The 18,782-nt window shown below is 43.6% G+C and overlaps 1 protein-coding gene across 1 annotated transcript; it reads left to right on the top strand.

Moving 5' to 3' along the window:
• The first annotated feature begins 417 nt into the window (after positions 1-417).
• itm2bb (integral membrane protein 2Bb) lies at positions 418-16,562 on the top strand. The gene is made up of 7 exons (XM_080478587.1): positions 418-675; positions 10,448-10,579; positions 12,292-12,357; positions 13,746-13,895; positions 14,132-14,242; positions 15,105-15,255; positions 16,007-16,562. Exons 1-7 carry the CDS (start codon positions 592-594, stop codon positions 16,093-16,095), a joined length of 783 nt encoding a protein of 260 aa, XP_080334713.1. The 5' UTR covers positions 418-591; the 3' UTR covers positions 16,096-16,562.
• Positions 16,563-18,782: the final 2,220 nt, after the last annotated feature.

Consider the following 18,782-nt stretch of genomic DNA (forward strand, 5'->3'; position numbering starts at 1 on the left):
TATCTATCTATCTATCTATCTATCTATCTATCTATCTATCTATCTATCTATCTATCTATCTATCTATCTATCTATCTATCTATCTATCTATCTATCTATCTATCTATCTATCTGTCTATCTATCTATCTGTCTATCTATCTATCTATCTATCTATCTATCTATCTATCTATCTATCTATCTATCTATCTGTCTATCTATCTATCTATCTATCTATCTATCTATCTATCTATCTATCTATCTATCTATCTATCTATCTATCTATCTATCTGTCTATCTATCTATCTATCTATCTATCTATCTATCCAGTCATCCATTTTTTTTTACTTTTTTTTTATTACACAATAAAGTATACACCCGTAAGTCGACAGCTGACAGAACTGCGCTTTTAATTTTACACCGGAAGTTTGTCCACTCTTATTTTGAAGTATGCCCGGAAATGTCCCCTCAGGTTATCAGTCTCGTCCAGAGAGAAAGAGACGCTTCTTCACCGATTCACTCCGGAGCGACTTTTTATTCCTGTTTTTATTTCACTTCACGTCCATTTCACCGTGATTTTTCACCTGTCGGAGCTGCTTCACGTTCGTCCCAAGATGGTTAAAGTGTCTTTTAACGCCGCTCTGGCGCAGAAAGACGCTAAAAAGGACGCAGAAAGTCTGATTCCCGAAGAGGACAAAGTGAGTAGAAAATGGCTAACTGATGCTAACTGATGCTAACTGAGCTGAACGTTAACTCTCCTCGGAGGAACGAAAACTGCTGAATAACAGATTTAAATACACGAAGTAGATCAAATATGGTCTTTTCTTATATCATACTGTGCTTTCAAGTGTTTGCACAGAAGAAATAGACTTTTCTCGTGTTTATAAGAAGTTAACATTTAAATTTAGCCTCCTCACTTTGCTCTTTTTATCTTTGCAAAATGAATGCAAAATTCTCTTTTTATAACATTAGCGTTGTTTTTGTACGTGGTGAATATTACACCTTAATCCTCCGTTAATAAAGTCCGATTAATCCTCAGTGAGTTATTTCTGGGATTATAAACGTTGATGTTTCTGCTAACATAGGTATTTTTCTGACTTTCCAGGTTTTTGTTGTTTTTTCCAGATCAGGATGTTAAAGTGTGACTTGTATGAGCAGCACATTCAATAGAAAGGCCACAGTAATACGGGAGTGGAAAAATAAACAAACCAAACCGGTCATGAAGGTTAGACTTCGTCCCTAAAGACTGGATATACTAGATTATAATCTCTGTCTGAGGAGAAAATCCCATTATCAGGCTGGTTTCCACTCATTTCTGTCATCGTTGTGCAGAAACTACAAACGAAAGACACTTTATTAAAGTCATGTGATATCCCACAAGCTGTAATTATTCAAGATCAAATATTTGCACGCGGTTTATTGCAGATTGAAATGAATTTTCTGACTTTGTGTCACGTCACTCGATGCAAACACACAAAATGACCACACGTTTATATAAACTCAACATATCCGCTTCCTATATGAACAGAAGACAAGGCTTCTTCAGTGTCTGTATGAAAGCTGGATGAACTGAGTAGTCCTGTTTTCAGACTTCTGCTGTTTTCCTGTCAACATGATTTATTCCAAATAGCTGAACTGGTTGAACTTTTCTACGTTTTCCCCTTCCTGATGTTGGAGTGTAAAACTGCGTCAACGACACAGAAGAGAGAAAGTAGAAAGTGTGTGAGAGGGGAAAAGCACTCCGTTTGAACGCATTCCACACTGAAATAATTACACTTTAATCAGAGAAAACGGGAAAGAAACATGCAAACAGTATCTCGTCTCAAACTATTCTTTTCTTTTTATTTGAGGTCGATGTGAATTGATTGTGTAATCGTCCATTAATGCTCTTCTTCTAAATACCTCTGTCAGTTAATGACTAACTTTGTGTTTTGACGTTGCTCAAACATGCGGGCCGTGGGCCAGAACCAGCTCCCGAGGGATCCACTCTGACCTAGATTATAAAGCAGACTCAGATTCACCAGATAAAGTACAGGCATAGATCAGCAGAAAGTTTAAACGTTCTCTTTCTTTGTACTTGTCAGCTGTGTCCAGCTGTGAAACTCATAATTACAGTTAATCACAGCATTTCCTTGAATCAACACCATGAATCACATTCTTACAAGCAAATTGGACAAATGTATTATAATGGTATTGCAATAAGAACAAATGAGCCAAAAAGTTTTATCCAGTTTTTTTGTTAACAAGCTCTTTATAACATGTCAAACATGAGGCCCGTGGGCCGAAACCGGATCATAAGAGGCTCCAATTGGACCAAACCACCAAACAAATAGGACAAATTTCAAAGAAAACAGATTTTTTTTAACTGGCTTTTTTATTAGTTTTGGACCCAACAACACATTCCACTGTGTTTTGGACCATAAAGGTTCATTAAAATGGTCTTCATGTAGAGATTGGAGTCTTTTGTGGTGGTAATTATTTGTGAAAACCTTTTTATCACGTTTGCTCTCACAGCAAAGAAAAACTTTGAAGTTTGAATTTAAATGTTATTATTTTACCGGTCCGACACTCGGGGTGAAATTGGGAAGAACGAACGTGAGTTTGAATCCCCCGATTTAAAATGTTCATGTTCAAACAGACAATAACTTGAAAATAAACATTAACATCCAGAGTTTCTTCTTCTTTGGTTGATATTCTGCTTATTAACCAGTTTCCTTCCTAAATGACTTTGATCCTTCGAGCTCACCTGTTTTATTGTGAAGTAAATTTTTCAAAGAACTCCCGTTGAAAGGAGATATGTTCCGTCCTTTTGTGAAGTGCATCACATTCACAAAGAGAAAGTTGCTTCTCGCCACATGCAAATGTTTTGGGCTCGCAGCAGGAAGCGGAGTCACGTGTTGCGTCCCTCAGCAGGTCTGACATGCTGGTAGTTTCAGATAAAAAGCAGCTTGTTGCTTCCTGGCTGTTCAACCTGCCTGTCTGGACCTTTATGTAATACAGGTGCAGGTTTGTACTCAGAATACGTCTCTGCGTGTCGGACTCTGGAGTTTGTGCTCGCTCTCAACGACCGCCGCCGAACGTCTCGGCGGCTTCGCTGTGAATTTCACACGACGTGTGTGAAAGAGGGTGTTGACAGTTTGAGCTGCAGATGAAACCTCGAGCTCTGCAGACTAACTAGTTCCAGGTTTCAGCTGCTGAAAGGGACTCCTTCCAAACGCTGACAGCCGAGATGTGTCACATTTCTGAGGGTAAAGTCTGGCCAGATAAAGTCGCAGCCTCCACCCCGTCGTGAGAGAAGCCGCTCTGCTTTCGATTCAGGCCCTCACAGGAAGTGTCTGCAGGCCAACAGACGGGCGGATCTCTTTTTAAGATTTAACTCGTCTCCAGAGAGCTGAAATCCACACTCCACTGCGTGTTTGCATGCTTTACACCTGTGTGACACACGCAAGGTCCCGGGCTTCGTCTGTTTCAGGCTGTTTCAGGCCGCAGTTGAACATTTTGTCCTCAAGTTTGATTATGTTTCATTAATATGGCACCAAAAACCACCTCAGGGCATTCTGACAGAGAACAGCTACTCTTCAATTGGAAACGCAAGTTTCGTGTCGTTCTGGGTGTCAGTTTATGTGACAACGTTACTCGGATCCCTTGAAATCAAAACTTTTCAAAAACACTGCGACTCTGTCTTCGTGTAGACGGGGAAACGCAACTTCCTGGAAATGACGCGTCTCCATGGAGACGACTGAAACGCTGCTCCTGGTCCTTCGCACCACCGTCGTAGTTACTAGTTCTTCTGCACATGCTCAGTAGAGCCAATCAGAACAAAGTTTCTTCTGTGGTGTCATGACTCATAACTTGGTGGTTTTATTTTGACAGTCACCATGATGATAATCCAACTTGGTTGTCTGTCCACGAGAATCTCCGTGTTCTCCCAGCTCTTTGTTCTCTGCTGTGTGTGTGTGTGTGTGTGTGTGTGTGTGTGTGTGTGTGTGCTTTCGATACTAAAACTAACAACAGCACCAACTAGTGGCCCAACTTGTTAACTGCGTTGTAATTAACGTCTCTGCCATCTCCTGAAAACAAACATCGTTTTCAAACAGTGTTAGATTCGTCGACTAAAACTATGAGGAATAATAAAATAAATATTGAAACTTGAATACCATTCTGTACAGACTGATGGATATTTCATTGACCTGATATTCTGGAGAAACATTTAGTTAACTAAGTCCACTTTGGATTGAGTCGACTAGATCTAGACTAAGACTAAATAGGTTTCAGATGACTAAAAGAAGTGGCGTGTTCCACAACAGACTCAGACGTCAGAATTTGCTGTCAAAGTGAAAACTGTTTTCAAAACACTGCTGCATAATCTAAACTTTTCTGAAATCAAAACGCAAAAAACATGTTTTGTTTTTTTTACTTGAAACGCTGCCGTGTAAACCGGGCCTGAACCTCTGGCAGCTTCACGAGAAAATGGTCCGGGATGGTCCGATCCGGCTCTAACTGTTGTGAAAAGTTGATGTTAGAAATCTGAAAAGGGACGATTGTGAGGATCTGGGTCGTGTCCAAAGCTCCTTCTTGGTCTGCAGTGGTCAGTTTCTCTCTAAAGTGGTTCAGGGAAGGAGAACCAGTGATGGAGGGGTGGGGGTGAAGGCCGAGCCATCACACGAGTTCTGCTGGTTCTGACTGAAAACTGTCAGTTTGTTATGTTAGGCTCCAGCGCTGCAACACGCTGGCCTCTGTCCACCACCGAGGGGCACCAGCAGTGGTTAGTCAGCATTAGAACTAGACTACAGAACCATAGAAGCAGGCAGACTGGTCTCACTTTTGAAGAACATGTTGATTTCCAACACCTCAATCCGATCCGTGGGATGTGCATGAAAAACAAGTTGAATCCATGGAGGTTCCACCTCAGAACACTCAGCGCTGAAATGACCTGCTAACATGTCAGTGTGAATTTAAAACCAGGAAGTGAAAGACCAAACGTTAAACTGCAGATCAGCAGTTTTTTATAAAAACGTGAGCTTGTCTGCTTCGACTGAGCAGACGTTGAAATCTCTCCTACTGTGGCTGCAGGTTGTCTTATCTTGATAGTCAGAGGAGCTTAATGGGTATTTTTAGGGGATTTAAAAACCCCAAAATACAACCGATTCTGTCCTTACGGAGTACTTTGTTAATGGGGATTATCTTCCACCTGTCTGACAGAGAAAATCAAGTTACAAAACCCCGACTCGGTTAAATCTGTTCAGGCTGCGCATGGTGACGTTTTCATGAGTTTTGCACGTTTGTAATAAAGTTTAACTTTTAACTAAACTGTTTTACTGCTCCAGGCCTGAGAAGTGGGAATAGAAGCTTTTCAGCATTTCAGTGCATCTTGTGAACGTCAGTTTGTCTGTCGCACCATGAGAGAAATAGAAAGGAGCGCTGGACACTGCTGAGGGTCCCAGCTTTTCTCGCCCTCGTCCTCTCTGTCACCATGGAAACGCTGATGCTGCTCCACTTCCTGAGGAAGGACGCTGCCTTCCTGCTGACGAACAGGAAGTGGCAACGGGTTCAAAGTTTTGCTTTTAAGAAAAACAACAAGAAGTAGAGAACGTTCGAGCCTCTGGGGCCTCGGCCACTGTTCTATGTTGACTGGAGAGCTGTTATTTGTTGGTGTTGCGCCTGACGCTTTGGCAGATGGTCAGTCGTCAACACGGAGAGGTGTTGGTTGAAACCTTCGTAACTCCAAGATGGAAGTCTTTAGTTAGCGAAGCCCATTGGTTGCTGTGAAGAGAGTTCCAAGGCAGTTAGGTTCACATTGTCCATCATGAGAGTATAAGCACAAGATATAATTTGACCTCGACACAGGACAGACAGATGTGGTTTGTTTTCTTCACAATGTCTTATTTCACCCTGGGAGCTGAGAGGTGAAACGCAGACACTCGTCTCAGAATAAGATAGAGCAAGAAATCCATCTGGCCAATTTGTAGCTAAAAACTATTTTTATTTTGCAAATTCTCGTTTTATTCCCCACAGAGTTTTCTGACCTTTTTGGCGTTCCGTTCTACCATTCCTCGTGGGTTTCCCTAGTTGCTGTTACATTTTGCTTAAACTGTTAAAGCTTGAATTTGTTGAACAACGGAGCCTCGTTTACTTTTTACTTCGGGATTGTTGATATGGATATTATGTCTGAGGACAATCACAGCAATAAAGTTGCATTTTTGACAATATATCTGCTGTCTGCAGTCCTTTTTAAGTGTATTGAGTAAAAACGTCCAGTCAGAATTTGAATTTTTCTTTAAAAAAAGGCCAAATCGCCCGGCCGTACAATCATTCCTGGTTTAAAACACGTATTCGATGTGAACTGGTTGTTCTAAATGTGACTATGTTTAACAAAACCTGACTCACAATTAGCTGGGATCGACTCAAGCTTGATAAAACAATGTGAAAGATGGATTTCTGGAGAGAAAGTTCTCGCCCATATTGCTGCTTTGGAGGGCACATTTTAATAATGTACATGAAAAAGGTGACGATCTATATTTGGTTGCCAGATGACTGCAGATTGTTGCATCGGCAAATACTGCCAGATTAATTTAATCCTGACTCCATAGGTCCAATAAACCTGCACATGATTTCATCAATATTTTTAATGTCTTTGCTGATTGGTAGGTTTGTTTTTCTTGGCGGATGCTTGTTGAACTGTAGACCAGGGCTTTTGGGGCGGAGTTTGTCCAGATCCAACTCTAAGAAACCAGTAGAATGAGCACAATAGGAAGAGACAGGAGCTCAACAACAGAGCTGCCGAGCTCCCTGCAACTGTATTAGTGAAATCAGGAATGTGATCCGCACACAGGCTCCTTTGTCCTTTACGTTGCCGTTGATCAACACTTCCTCTTTGGGCTTCGGGTTCCTCTTTGCAGAATGCGTCCGCGGTGAAGTAGTCGCTTTTCCCGGCTGTGTTTTGAGGAAACCCTGTTGTCCCTCACATGCTAATGAGACTTCGCTGCTGTCCGATGGCCGTCTCAGGCCCGTGGGCCGCCCGCAGAGGATTACAGTGTAATCAGTCCGATGGAGACTCAGCCAGAGAGCTTTAGCTGCCGACGACTGAAGAAGAGCGGGATTAACAGTCCAGCTCAATACCTGCAGAGCCACACACACACACACACACACACACACACACACACACACACACACACACACACACACACACAACTTCCCCCCTATGCACGCAGAGCATTCTGTTCTAATATGACTCGTGGTCTGTAGATTACATACAGTCTGGATTCATTAGTCTGTGAAGACACAGTGAAAATAAAGACTGTGCACCAGCAGAGACCCTAATAGGCTTTGTCATGAATAGCATTGCAGCCTCCCTGAAATCCACCAGGACCTACGTCAGGAAACAGAGCTGGCAGATTAAACTGAGCAGCACATTTCAGTTGATTAAGAGGCGTGATTAAGATCTGAGGCTTTTTAGTGAAACCACCGGCCAATCTTACATCGGAAGTGACCATAAAACAACTATCTCGTCATCACAGGGTATTTCTGCATTTTTATTTTTTTTAGCTATTTTATTTTTCCCTACATGCTGGGCCAGTTTGCTCAGATCTTGTGTCTGATAGTCCTCAGTGTCTCTTTGTTCTCTAACCAAACCCCGAGGTCGGCGTCACAGACGCAGGAATGGAGTTTCACCTGCGAACACGAGCCAGTCGGGAAAACCGATACTCACCTGTCTCCACAGAGACGGAAACACGAGCCGCTCTCGGGTAACTGCAGGCTGATCCCATTAAAACCTCCACTGGAAGACCACTAAACCAAACAATCCAAGAATAGGACTTCAGTTCCACACTGATGGAAAGACAGGGAACGGAGACGTGAAGAAGTCCTAGACCAGCACCAAAGAGGCCGCGGGTTTCCCTTCGGAGAGTCCCGGTTCTGGTGTTTCTATCAGAGTTTGGCTCTGCAGACAAAGTGAGTGTTTGTACCGAGGAGACCGGGCCAGACAGGAAGCTGCCGCATGAAAGTCACAGTCCACAACTCTGCCAACTGCAGAACTCAGGCCACGTTTACACGACGTTTCCAAGTGAAAACGTAAAACCTTCGTACCGTTTTGGGGTTTGGTTACAACAACAACGGTGCTCAGAGTCCCTGAAAACACAATTCTTTAAAAACCGCCCGGGTTTCTTCTCCTTGTCGACGGTGGTAACGCTGCTGCCGGTCCTGGTCACCATAGTAACTAATAGTTCTGCACATGCTCAGTAGAGCCAATCAGAACAAAGGTTCCTCCGCGGTGTCACGACTCCCAGTCCATATTCTCCTGGACTGGTACTTTTATTTTGACAGTCATTGTGACAACAATCCAATGTTTAGAGCCCATTGTTCTCTGCTGCACATGTGTGTGTGCTTTCATTACTAAAAATACTAGAGCGACACTCGGTAGAGGGCAGATCTTCGCCGATGCCACACTTGCTTGTAGACATGGTTTCTAAAATGTTGCAGCGTAAACGTGAAACTCTTCTGAAATGAAAAAGCCTAAACGATTCACCTGGATCAGGGTGGAAATCAGTTCTAAAAGCAATTTTCATTCAACACTTTCCACGAACTAAAGTTTGTCTGGAGCCGAGCACACGTTTAACCTTCAGAATGAAGATAAGACAGATCATGAATCGGTTGTAGTTGAGACAGTTTTAGACATTTAGCACTTTGACTGCAGCTTTTGTGTCGTCAAGTTCCCTCCCCGTATCAAACACTAAAAATAAATGACCAAGATGAAATGAATCCTTCATGTTTGTTTCGAGGTGTTTGTACCTTCCGGAGTTTTTCTTTCTAAAAAAGGCCGATGATGCATGTTTGGTTAATAAACTGATGAACAACCTCATTTAAGCGTCACATTTGTCACCTCGAGGTGTGAGATAAGAATGTGTTTGAAAGATGGTTGGCTGGATAAAAAAGTTGCTTTGGACTTTAAAAAAAGAGTAAAAAGCTGCAGGAAGTGGATCCAGAGCATGAAGACTTGTGTTCTGAGCAGATTTCACTGCTGTGGTTCAACATTGTGCCGTAGCTCGTCTCACCTGGGTGACCCCGCCCCCTGCCGCCCTGGTTAGTCTGTTGTGGGCGTCGTCTTGCGGTCTGCTGACTCAGCTCAAACAAAGACGGCGCTGATCCGTCGTGAGGAGACTCTCTCCTGACCGCCAACCACAACAAACTTCCTCCTCAGTGAGAACCGAGCGGTCAGTAGGCACCGCCACGACCCAAGAGGAACATGCAGACTGCAGTAAAACCAAACTCCCGTCCGGACAGATTGAATCCACTCGGGTCTAAAGGGTTTGCTCTGACATGTTTTCACTATTAAAGGCACCGCTTTATGAAACTGTCACTTCCTGGTTGTGGTTTGTGGAACAGCATGTACAGTTAGATCTCAGTGAATCTGTGTGTGTGTGTGTGTTCATCATGGGCCTGTTGGGACTCGTTGACGGTTCAGAGACTCGTCTGAAAATGTAAACACGCCGACTGGGCTTCAGTTTGCTGCTCCGAGCTCCTGACCAGACGAGACACTTCTCAATGAAGGTTTCAGTCCGGTCAGCTGTGTGCTGTCCGTCACTGTGAAACCACGACTTCTCAGAAATAATGAAGTACAGAGTTCCTCAGAGCTCAAACACATTATGTTTTATTTGGTACTGATCACTGTCATGTAAATAACACCTTTAAAATACCCAGCGGTCACTGAGCCCGCCAACTCCTGCAGTTAGCTACTGGGGCGCTTTCCTGACTCAGCATTATCCAAAACGTTCATCTTAACAGTTACCAGTTCACTCAACTCTTGTTTAATAGTTTTATGAGATTTAATCATCCTGAACTAACGCAGTCGTCCTTACATCACGAAAGACGTTCAACAGGAAGTAGCATTAGCTTCTATCCACATCAGCTGTGATTAACATTAGTACGCTTGATTAGCATCTTCCTCCTCTAAAGTCAGATTATAGAGCATCTTCCTCCTCTAACATCCGATTATAGAGCATCTTCCTCCCACTAACTGATGTAACTTATTAAACTGGCCCACAGTGCTAACCACTCAGCTGATGCTAATGCTAATGCTAACACTACAGCAGCATGGTTAACACAGGACTCAGAGGGAAACTGACCCAGATGTTTTCTGCTGCTCGTTGTGTTTCACGCTGTCACACTGTGTCGGGCTGTGTCACACTGTGTCGGGCTGTGTCACACTGTGTCGGGCTGTGTCACACTGTGTCGGACTGTGTCACACTGTGTCGGACTGTGTCACACTGTGTCACACTGTGTCGGACTGTGTCACACTGTGTCGGACTGTGTCGGACTGTGTCACACTGTGTCGGGCTGTGTCACACTGTGTCACACTGTGTCACACTGTGTCACACTGTGTCGGGCTGTGTCAGACTGTGGGTGTGAATAAAGTTTGTTTGCCGGGCGCAGTGACGGGACTCTAAACCAGTGTTCCTCTCTCCGGTGCCGCAGGATGCCGAGGCGGCGCTGCTGGTCCGTCAGCAGTCCCGGGCCTGGTGCTGGTGCATGTGCCTGGGTCTGGCCCTCATGCTGTCCGGAGTGGTGGTGGGCGGAGTCTACCTGCTGCGCTACTACGTCCAGGAGGTGAGTGCAGGGAGGAGGGCCGGGGCCGGGGCAGACGTTTAAAAAATAAAAAATGCCACACGTCAATCCTCCTGTTGGGACACGCAGCGAAGAGGAAGCAGACTTCACATAGCTGGACAGGTTGGAGCAGGTTCACCTCACCTGCTCAGGTGGATTTCATCAGGAGGACAAAACCTGCAGCAGGAAACGCATCAGATTCAGTTTGTTACCGTTCATTTGTTGCTTCTGCGTCAAGAAGCAGTTGATTTATGACTTACTAGTGTGTATTTATTTATTGTGGCTTCTTTGTGAAGCTCCTCGCTGACGTGGCTGCAGATTGTCCACGCAGGCGCCGTTTACACAACAGTGGTGCAGGTTTTTGAAAATGCTCTGTCTCCATGGAAACGGGTTTAAGTGCAACTCTTTGAAAGCGCTCTGACTGAACCTCCATGGAACCAGGGGAAATGCTCTTTTTTTTTAAAATGATCTGTCCCCATCTCCGTCTCCATGGTAACGGGTAACAGGTAACAAAACTTTTCAGGTGCTACATCATCTTAAGCATTTTTGTTGTTGCCGTGGAAACAGACATTCATCAGTGGAGGAGATTATTAAAGCCAACGTAAATGGATGTAAACTCAGGTAATTAAGTCTAAAAGCAAGTTTGATCATTTCTACCTTAAAATGTTTTTAATGTTAAAGTATTTTGGGAATAAATGCTTTGAACTGGTTAAATGATCTTTGAAGGACGACGTGGCCGGAATGTTTCCCGTCGCTGCTCCAGAAAAACTTTCTGGGTTTGTTTGTTTTGGTTATTTTTAAAGGAAAACTCAGTTTTTATTTAATGAATTGTGTTGAAAGAGCATCTTTGTCTGGTTACATCATCACACAAGAACTGAGGAGAACATCTAGAGTTGTTCTGGTTTTCCTCCTCCGAGCCGTCTGAGATGAAGCTGTGAGATAAAACTCTTATCGCATAAAAGTATTCTCCACTGGAAATCCCCTCTGACTCTGTTTGAAGATCATTTCCTGACGACGTGTTTAAAGTTCCTCCAGCAGAACAAACTTTGTTCCTCCATAAAGGAGAGGTTCTGTCCAGAGAACCAACCAAACCAGAACCTCTCCTCTCATTCCAGCCTGCAGGTTCCTCAATCCTTCACAATAAAGTCCAGAAGTTTCCAGACAAACCATCAAACTGTTGATGGTTCCTGACTGACGCCATCTTGGGAAACCTGCCCCAAGGGATTGTGGGATATCCAAGATGGCGGCAGCTCCAGCCAGAACATCAACATTTGAAAAAGCTCCAGACTTTGTCAAGGAAAGAGCCTTGAATCCTGGAGAAAGTCTGGATGGAGTGAAACTGAAGCTTTTTCCTCAGAGAATCCAGATGTGCAGAGATCCAGAGGACAAACGGGATCTTGTGACACGAAGCCTCGGGAACCTTCAGGAGGTTCTGTGACGCTGAGACGTCAACAAACCGGGGACGTCCCGCCAAAATAAAATGCTGGAAATACCAGTTAGTCTGAGTGTGAAGAGGAACTTCCTTCAGGAAGTTTTTATTAGAGACGAACGTCGACAACTAGAACTGGATCCTAGTTTCATTTGGATTCTGGTGGAGGAACTTTAAGATTAAACTCTTGACAGACTGTCACGTTCTGCGTCTGACCAGAGAACGTCAGGATGTTTTCTTGCAGTTCAGCAGCTGATCTGATCTTTTCCTCTCTGGTTCTCCACAGGACGGTCAGGTGTACGTCTGTGGCCTCAACTACCGTGAGGAGGACTTCATGGTTCCGGACGAGGAGGTATGACTGCCGCTCTATAACTGCTGTTCCTGATGGATCAGGTTCTAGTCCGTTCTATTAACCCTTTAACTGCCGCTGTAGCTGCACGGTGGAGCCGTTTCCCCTCATAAAACCTCATGAAGCTCATGAAGCTGCTCACTGAATGTTTGAGTCTTTAAAGCTGATTACTACAACATAGTAAAAGAAAACTTGTTCGTCTCTGAACATTCATTCTTAATGTTCCTCAAACCCTGATGAATGAATCTGGAGACTTTGAAACATGTGAGCAGATGTTTGGACGAAACTGAAGCTGCTGGTAACAGCATTTGTTTATAAGGAGATATTTTCATTATTAAAAAAAAAAGGTAAAGCTCAGTATTTCTGGTTACGTCATAATTTAGCCCTTTATTTTACTATTATTATTTTTATATATATATTATATATGTATATTTGTTCATATTTATTACTATTACGATAAGTATTTTATTAAAATTTTTCAAAGTTATTGCATTTAGAAACGTGTTTTCTTTGTCTTTTCACTTGAGTTGCCATTTTCAAGCGAAAACTGAAAACGTTCGTAGAGTTTTGTGGTTATACTACAACGGTAACCTGTCGTAGAGTTGGTTATACTACTACGGTAACCTGTCGTAGAGTTGGTTATACTACAGCGGTAACCTGTCGTAGAGTTGGTTATACTACTACGGTAACCTGTCGTAGAGTTTTGTGGTTATACTACAACGGTAACCTGTCGTAGAGTTGGTTATACTACAGCGGTAACCTGTCGTAGAGTTGGTTATACTACTACGGTAACCTGTCGTAGAGTTTTGTGGTTATACTACAACAGTAACCTGTCGTAGAATTTTGTGGTTATACTACTACGGTAACCTGTCGTAGAGTTTTGTGGTTATACTACTACGGTAACCTGTCGTAGAGTTTTCTGGTTATACTACTACGGTAACCTGTCGTAGAGTTTTCTGGTTATACTACTACGGTAACCTGTCGTAGAGTTTTCTGGTTATACTACTACGGTAACCTGTCGTAGAGTTTTGTGGTTATACTACTATGGTGCTCGGAGCCACAGAAAAAACAAGTTTTTCAGAGCGGCTCCAAAAACAAAACAGCGCCCACTACTGGCCCCGAGGAAAACTACGTCATTCTTGCTGTTTCCGTACAAACGGACGTCGTTTTCAAAACGTTTCTTTGTAAATGCATCTTTAAACGGAAACGCTAAAACGTTTTTCTCTGGAAACTTTGCCGCGTTAACGGAGCCTGAAAATAATTACCTCTAGTTAAAATAGTTAGATTGATCCAGTTTAGGACTTCCTTACCCATGATGCACTCTGCCTGTGGAGCTCAGACTCTCTCCTCTGTGCCTCTCGGTGTTCTGACCACGTGACGGCGCCGTGCAGGTGGAGGTGGAGCTTCCTCACGGCTTCCACCTGCGGCAGCTGGAGGAGCGGATCCGGGTGCTGGAGAGGGAGCAGGTGGCGCTCATCAACGTCCCCGTGCCCGAGTTCGAGGACGGAGACCCGGCGGACATCGTCCACGACTTCCAGCGGGTGAGTCGGCGTCCCCAGAGGCTCCGCCCCCACCGAGGAGGAGGCGGAGCCGGGCCGGGGGCCGTCAGAGAATGAAGCTTCATTTCTTAACCATTTCTTTATTCTGGAGCCGCTCGGTCTCTCCATCTTCTACACCTTCAGTCAGACGTGTATCAGTGAGCTGACCCCGGGCGGTCAGCGGAGGCTGAAAACGTGAAGGTGAAGTTTCTTCCTGTCTCGGTGTTTCCGTCATCCAGAGGCTGACTGCTTACCTGGACCTGAACCTCAACAAGTGCTACGTCATCTCCCTCAACACCTCCATCGTGATGCCGCCCAAAGACCTGCTGGAGCTGCTGGACAACGTCAAGGTCGGACCAACCAGCCGTCTGCAAACTCTCCTCCTGCACATGATTGGATGCAAACTGTTTCTCCACTGCACACCGCCACCGACACCACCCCCCGCCCCCCACCCCCAGCCCCGCCCCCCACCCCCACCCCGTCTCACACAGTCTTTACATTTTCATTACACCTCAGGATTTTATGGGGACGCACCGATACCACTGTCGGGTCTCTGGTCCTAGAGAGTAGGCAGCTAAAGTACTGGTACTTTAAAGAAAGTGGTATCGGTGCATCTCTAGGATTTCATACAAAATATATTTTTTAGTAGTTGAATGAATCAATTAGCAGACTTGAATCTGTTTAATACCACAACTACATTATTTGTCTTTTCTTTCTTTTCTGATCTTTTTATTCATTCAATATAAACTAAACTTAGAAATCACACCTGTTTCAATGTATAATCAACTTGATAGAAATCATCGTATCTATACTTCTACACAAATACCTCACAGTTTAACTGATACCTGCTGACTTCTCTTAAATAGTCTGATAGAACAGACGTTCTGATTATTCATAACGACGCCTTGTGTGTATTCCAATGTACCCGTTGGTTTTAATATCGACTCGCGGCTCCAATCAACCAAATCGACCGTTCCTCCTCTAACGGATAAAAAGACTTTATTTCCTTTCTAGAAGTTAAATTTGGCTGAATTTGGTTAAAACATGTCGACTTTTCTCTCTTTACTGTTTCTGAGCTGTTGCAGCTTGAAGCTTCAATAAAAATGTGATTTTATTTGTCGGATCGGAGGAAAACCGTCTGTTTCCATCAGAATTCTGACCTGTAAAGCTCCGTCACAGAGAATAACACCTCCCCTCCCCTCCACCCGCCAGGCCGGCACCTACCTGCCCCAGTCCTACCTGATCCACGAGGAGATGGTGGTGACGGAGCGCCTGGAGCACGTCGACCAGCTCGGCTTCTTCATCTACAACCTCTGCCGCGGGAAAGACACATACAAGCTGCAGCGCCGGGACCGGATCCTCGGTGAGACCTTCACAACAGCAGGGTCTGCAGGGGGGGAACAGAAAGAACTGGGGGGGTCAACATGAGGCCGCCGGCCAGAACCGGACCAGACGCTCCGGTCTGCCGGACCACAAAGATAACCCTGACAGACAGTCTGTCCTCCAGACTGACTGCGTGCTGCTATTTCAACTTTTAAATAACAACACATTTTGTAAAAACTCCCAGAATGCAGCAGCTGCAGGAGACGTCTTCTGGACCGTTCTCTGGGTTTTGCACCAGAAGGTTTCGTTAGAAGTGACTTTTGTCCTGAGATTGTATCATTTCTCGCAGTATTATAAAAATATTTAGTAAAACTATAGACTCTTTCCTCACGTATCCTCTGCAACCACAACAAAACAAACTTTAAACTTAAAGATTATCGTGGCTCTTTTTTACCGGAATCGGGTCGAACTGAAACGAGTCTGACGCCTCTGAAGTCGCATTTCTTCAGTCGATAAAATAATTATTTTGACTTCAAGCAGCAACATCACACATTTCTGAGAGGGAAACATTCAAATACTAATCTACATCTCTGACCCTGCTGTGTCGGATTATTGTTGGTGAATAAGTTCTGACCCCTGTCTGACCCCTGTCTGACCCCTGACCCCTGTCTGACCTCTGACCCCTGTCTGACCTCTGACCCCTGTCTGACCCCTGACCCCTGTCTGACCCCTGACCCCTGTCTGACCCCTGACCCCTGTCTGACCCCTGACCCCTGTCCTCTGGTCCTCAGGCATGCAGAAGCGTGAAGCTCTGAACTGTCATAAGATTCGTCACTTTGGAAGCAGAGTCGTTGTGGAGACTCTCATCTGCGAGCCGTAGCTCCGCCCACTCGCCCGCCGCCGCCGCCCGCTCTGCGTCTTCTTTCCACTTCCGCCGGTGTGAGAGGCCGTGTCAACAGACACACAGTAATTACATAACCATGAGTAACTTATTGTAATCAGAGTAACTGCATGGATCTTTATGGTGATAGAATCATGAACGGAGTTTGTAAAGTTTGTACCACTTTTTGTACGCTGTCTGCTGTAGCATCAATACACTGAGCTTCGTGTGTGTGTGTGTGTGTGTGTGTGTGTGTGTGTGTGTGTGTGTGTGTGTGTGTGTGTGTGTGTGTGTGTGTGTGTGTGTGTGTGTGTGTGTGTGTGTGTGTGTGTGTGTGTGTGTGTGTGTGTGTGTGTGTGTGTGTGTGTGGGGGGGGGTACTAATGTGTGTGTATATAATCTCTTTAAATCTATGAACAGACCAACAACTCAATAAAAGACAAAAACAACAACAAGCTCCAGACTCTATTTTTTTTCCCTCTCATTCATTCTCAAAGTGCATTTTTACTCTACAGGAAGTACTTCTACTAAAGTAACAAAGTATTTCTTACACCACTTGCCTTTGACAAGTAGTACTTTTGCTGGATTACCATTTAAAAAGTATCCAAGTATTTGTTCCACCAACCAGTATAATGCGCTTTTATTAGAAAGTACTGTTGAAATGAAGTATCAGAGTAATTCTTACACTACTAAAACAAAGTATCCTAGTATTTCTTACACAACCAACCTATAACAAGTATTACTTTTGCTACAAAGTGCTGTTAAATGAAAGTATCCAAGTATTTCTTAGACCCCCGACGTGTAACAACCAGTACATTCACTCAAAGTACTTCTCAGAGCTCATACTGCAATACTTCTACTGAAGTACTTTTTTTCTCCTTTGTGTGGCTGTGTTTCACAGTGCACTATTTGTAATCTTTAGTTACAGTTACTCTTTCAGTACCGGATCAGTGTCAGTCTCATGATCACAGTGGAAACTTTTCTCTAGTGTGTGTGTGTGTGTGTGTTTATATATTTTATTTTATGTGTTTTTATATTTTATATTGCGTTTGTATATTCAGGACTCGGTATAACTGCAGCTGATACAAAACTACACAGTATAACAACATAAAATAATATGAAACAAAACTAACGATGCAAAATAATATATAAAACAAAACAAAGCAACGATATTCTACAAAACTACATAAAACAACACAAGATAACACAAAACTGAAGTACTTGAAGAAAAACCGATTGACACCCCAGAGAGAACAAAGGTGATGTCTGGTCTGCTGGATCCTGATCCTGGTCTTGTGGAGTCCTCATTCTGGTCCGGTGGATCCTGATCCTGGACTGGTGGATCCTGGTCTGGTGGATCCTAGTCTGGTGATCCTGATCCTGGACTGGTGGATCCTGGTCTGGTGGATCCTGATCTGGTGGATCCTGGTGGAGGTAACTGAAGAAAGGTTTTTCTAAGTTTGGTGGGTTAAAGATGAAACAGGAAGTAGACGACCACATCACTTCCTCAAAGTTCTACCACATGACCAGAGAAAACACTGTAGAGCGAAGTGTGGACACTCAGTGTCATAAACTGTCGTTGGTAGTTTAATTAAAGGTCAACCAGTTAAACTGTCGTTGGTAGTTTAATTAAAGGTCAACCAGTTAAACTGTCGTTGGTAGTTTAATTAGATAAAGGTGAACCAGTTTCTGCTGCAGTGAAGGAATGAAGCTGGAAGGAAAGTCTGTTTTCATGTTTCTAATTCAAACTAAAGAAAAGCCTCTTGTGTGTTGAGGGTTTTTGTTCTAACTGCTTCTTCAGGTTCCTGTTTCATCCTCTCATTCAGACCTTCACTCTCACTCCATCCAACCCTCCATCCATCATTCATCATCCATCCACCAATCATCCATCCATTCATCCATCCATCCATCAACCCTCCATCCATCCATCCATCCATCCATCAACCCTCCATCCATCTATTCATTCGAGTACTCTGAAATGAATTAGAATATTTTATTTGTATTTTAACTCTCTTATTTTATTTTATTTTATATTATAGTAGTAATAATATTAGGAGTAGTGTCGTTTAATCGTTTACGTTTTTAAGCTCAATACGGATTAAAGACATAACTACATTTCCCAGGATTCCTTGCGGCTCTCCTCTCTCTCTTGCCGTAGTTTATCAAACTCTTTATTTTTTTTCGACACTTTAACGTCTCAGGCTTTATAAACTCTTCCTGCTGGTTCGTTTCAATGCGTAACGTCGTCTCGGAGTAGTTTCGGAACGGTAAGTCTGCGCGTTACTTTACCAAGATGCTGAAATTTGGAACGTTTTGTTTGTTTGCGGTGAACTTTTGTGAGCATGCTAACTGTGGAGCTAACGGCTAGCTGTGTTCCCGTCTCCATGGCAACGGGCTGCTTTACTTCAAGGTACACTTTAATTTAGAGGTAAACTCACTGTTTGGACAGAACGACGTGTTTCTTTCTTATTCATACGAATTGTGATTTATTTCATTCATTATTAGTCGTGAATAGTGTTTGTATATGTGTGTGCTGGGTTTTCATAATGTATTTTTAATTTGTCACCAAAGGGTTAAATTATCATCTTTATTATATTTTAATTTAGAATCGACCATTTCAGTGTTTTGTCTCCCGAAATCCATTGATGTATAGTTATTTTCAGTTCTGTGTGTGATCTATAATCACTA

Source organism: Lipophrys pholis (genome assembly GCF_963383615.2).
Source record: "Lipophrys pholis genome assembly, chromosome: 13".
Taxonomy (NCBI): domain Eukaryota; kingdom Metazoa; phylum Chordata; class Actinopteri; order Blenniiformes; family Blenniidae; genus Lipophrys; species Lipophrys pholis.

Excerpts from the sequence above, each read along its gene's own strand:
- itm2bb (XM_080478587.1), top strand. The coding sequence starts at position 592 with ATGGTTAAAGTGTCTTTTAACGCCGCTCTGGCGCAGAAAGACGCTAAA. Across the intron at positions 13,896-14,131 it reads TCGTCCACGACTTCCAGCGG|AGGCTGACTGCTTACCTGGA; the intron begins GTGAGTCGGCGT and ends TCCGTCATCCAG. Across the intron at positions 14,243-15,104 it reads AGCTGCTGGACAACGTCAAG|GCCGGCACCTACCTGCCCCA; the intron begins GTCGGACCAACC and ends TCCACCCGCCAG.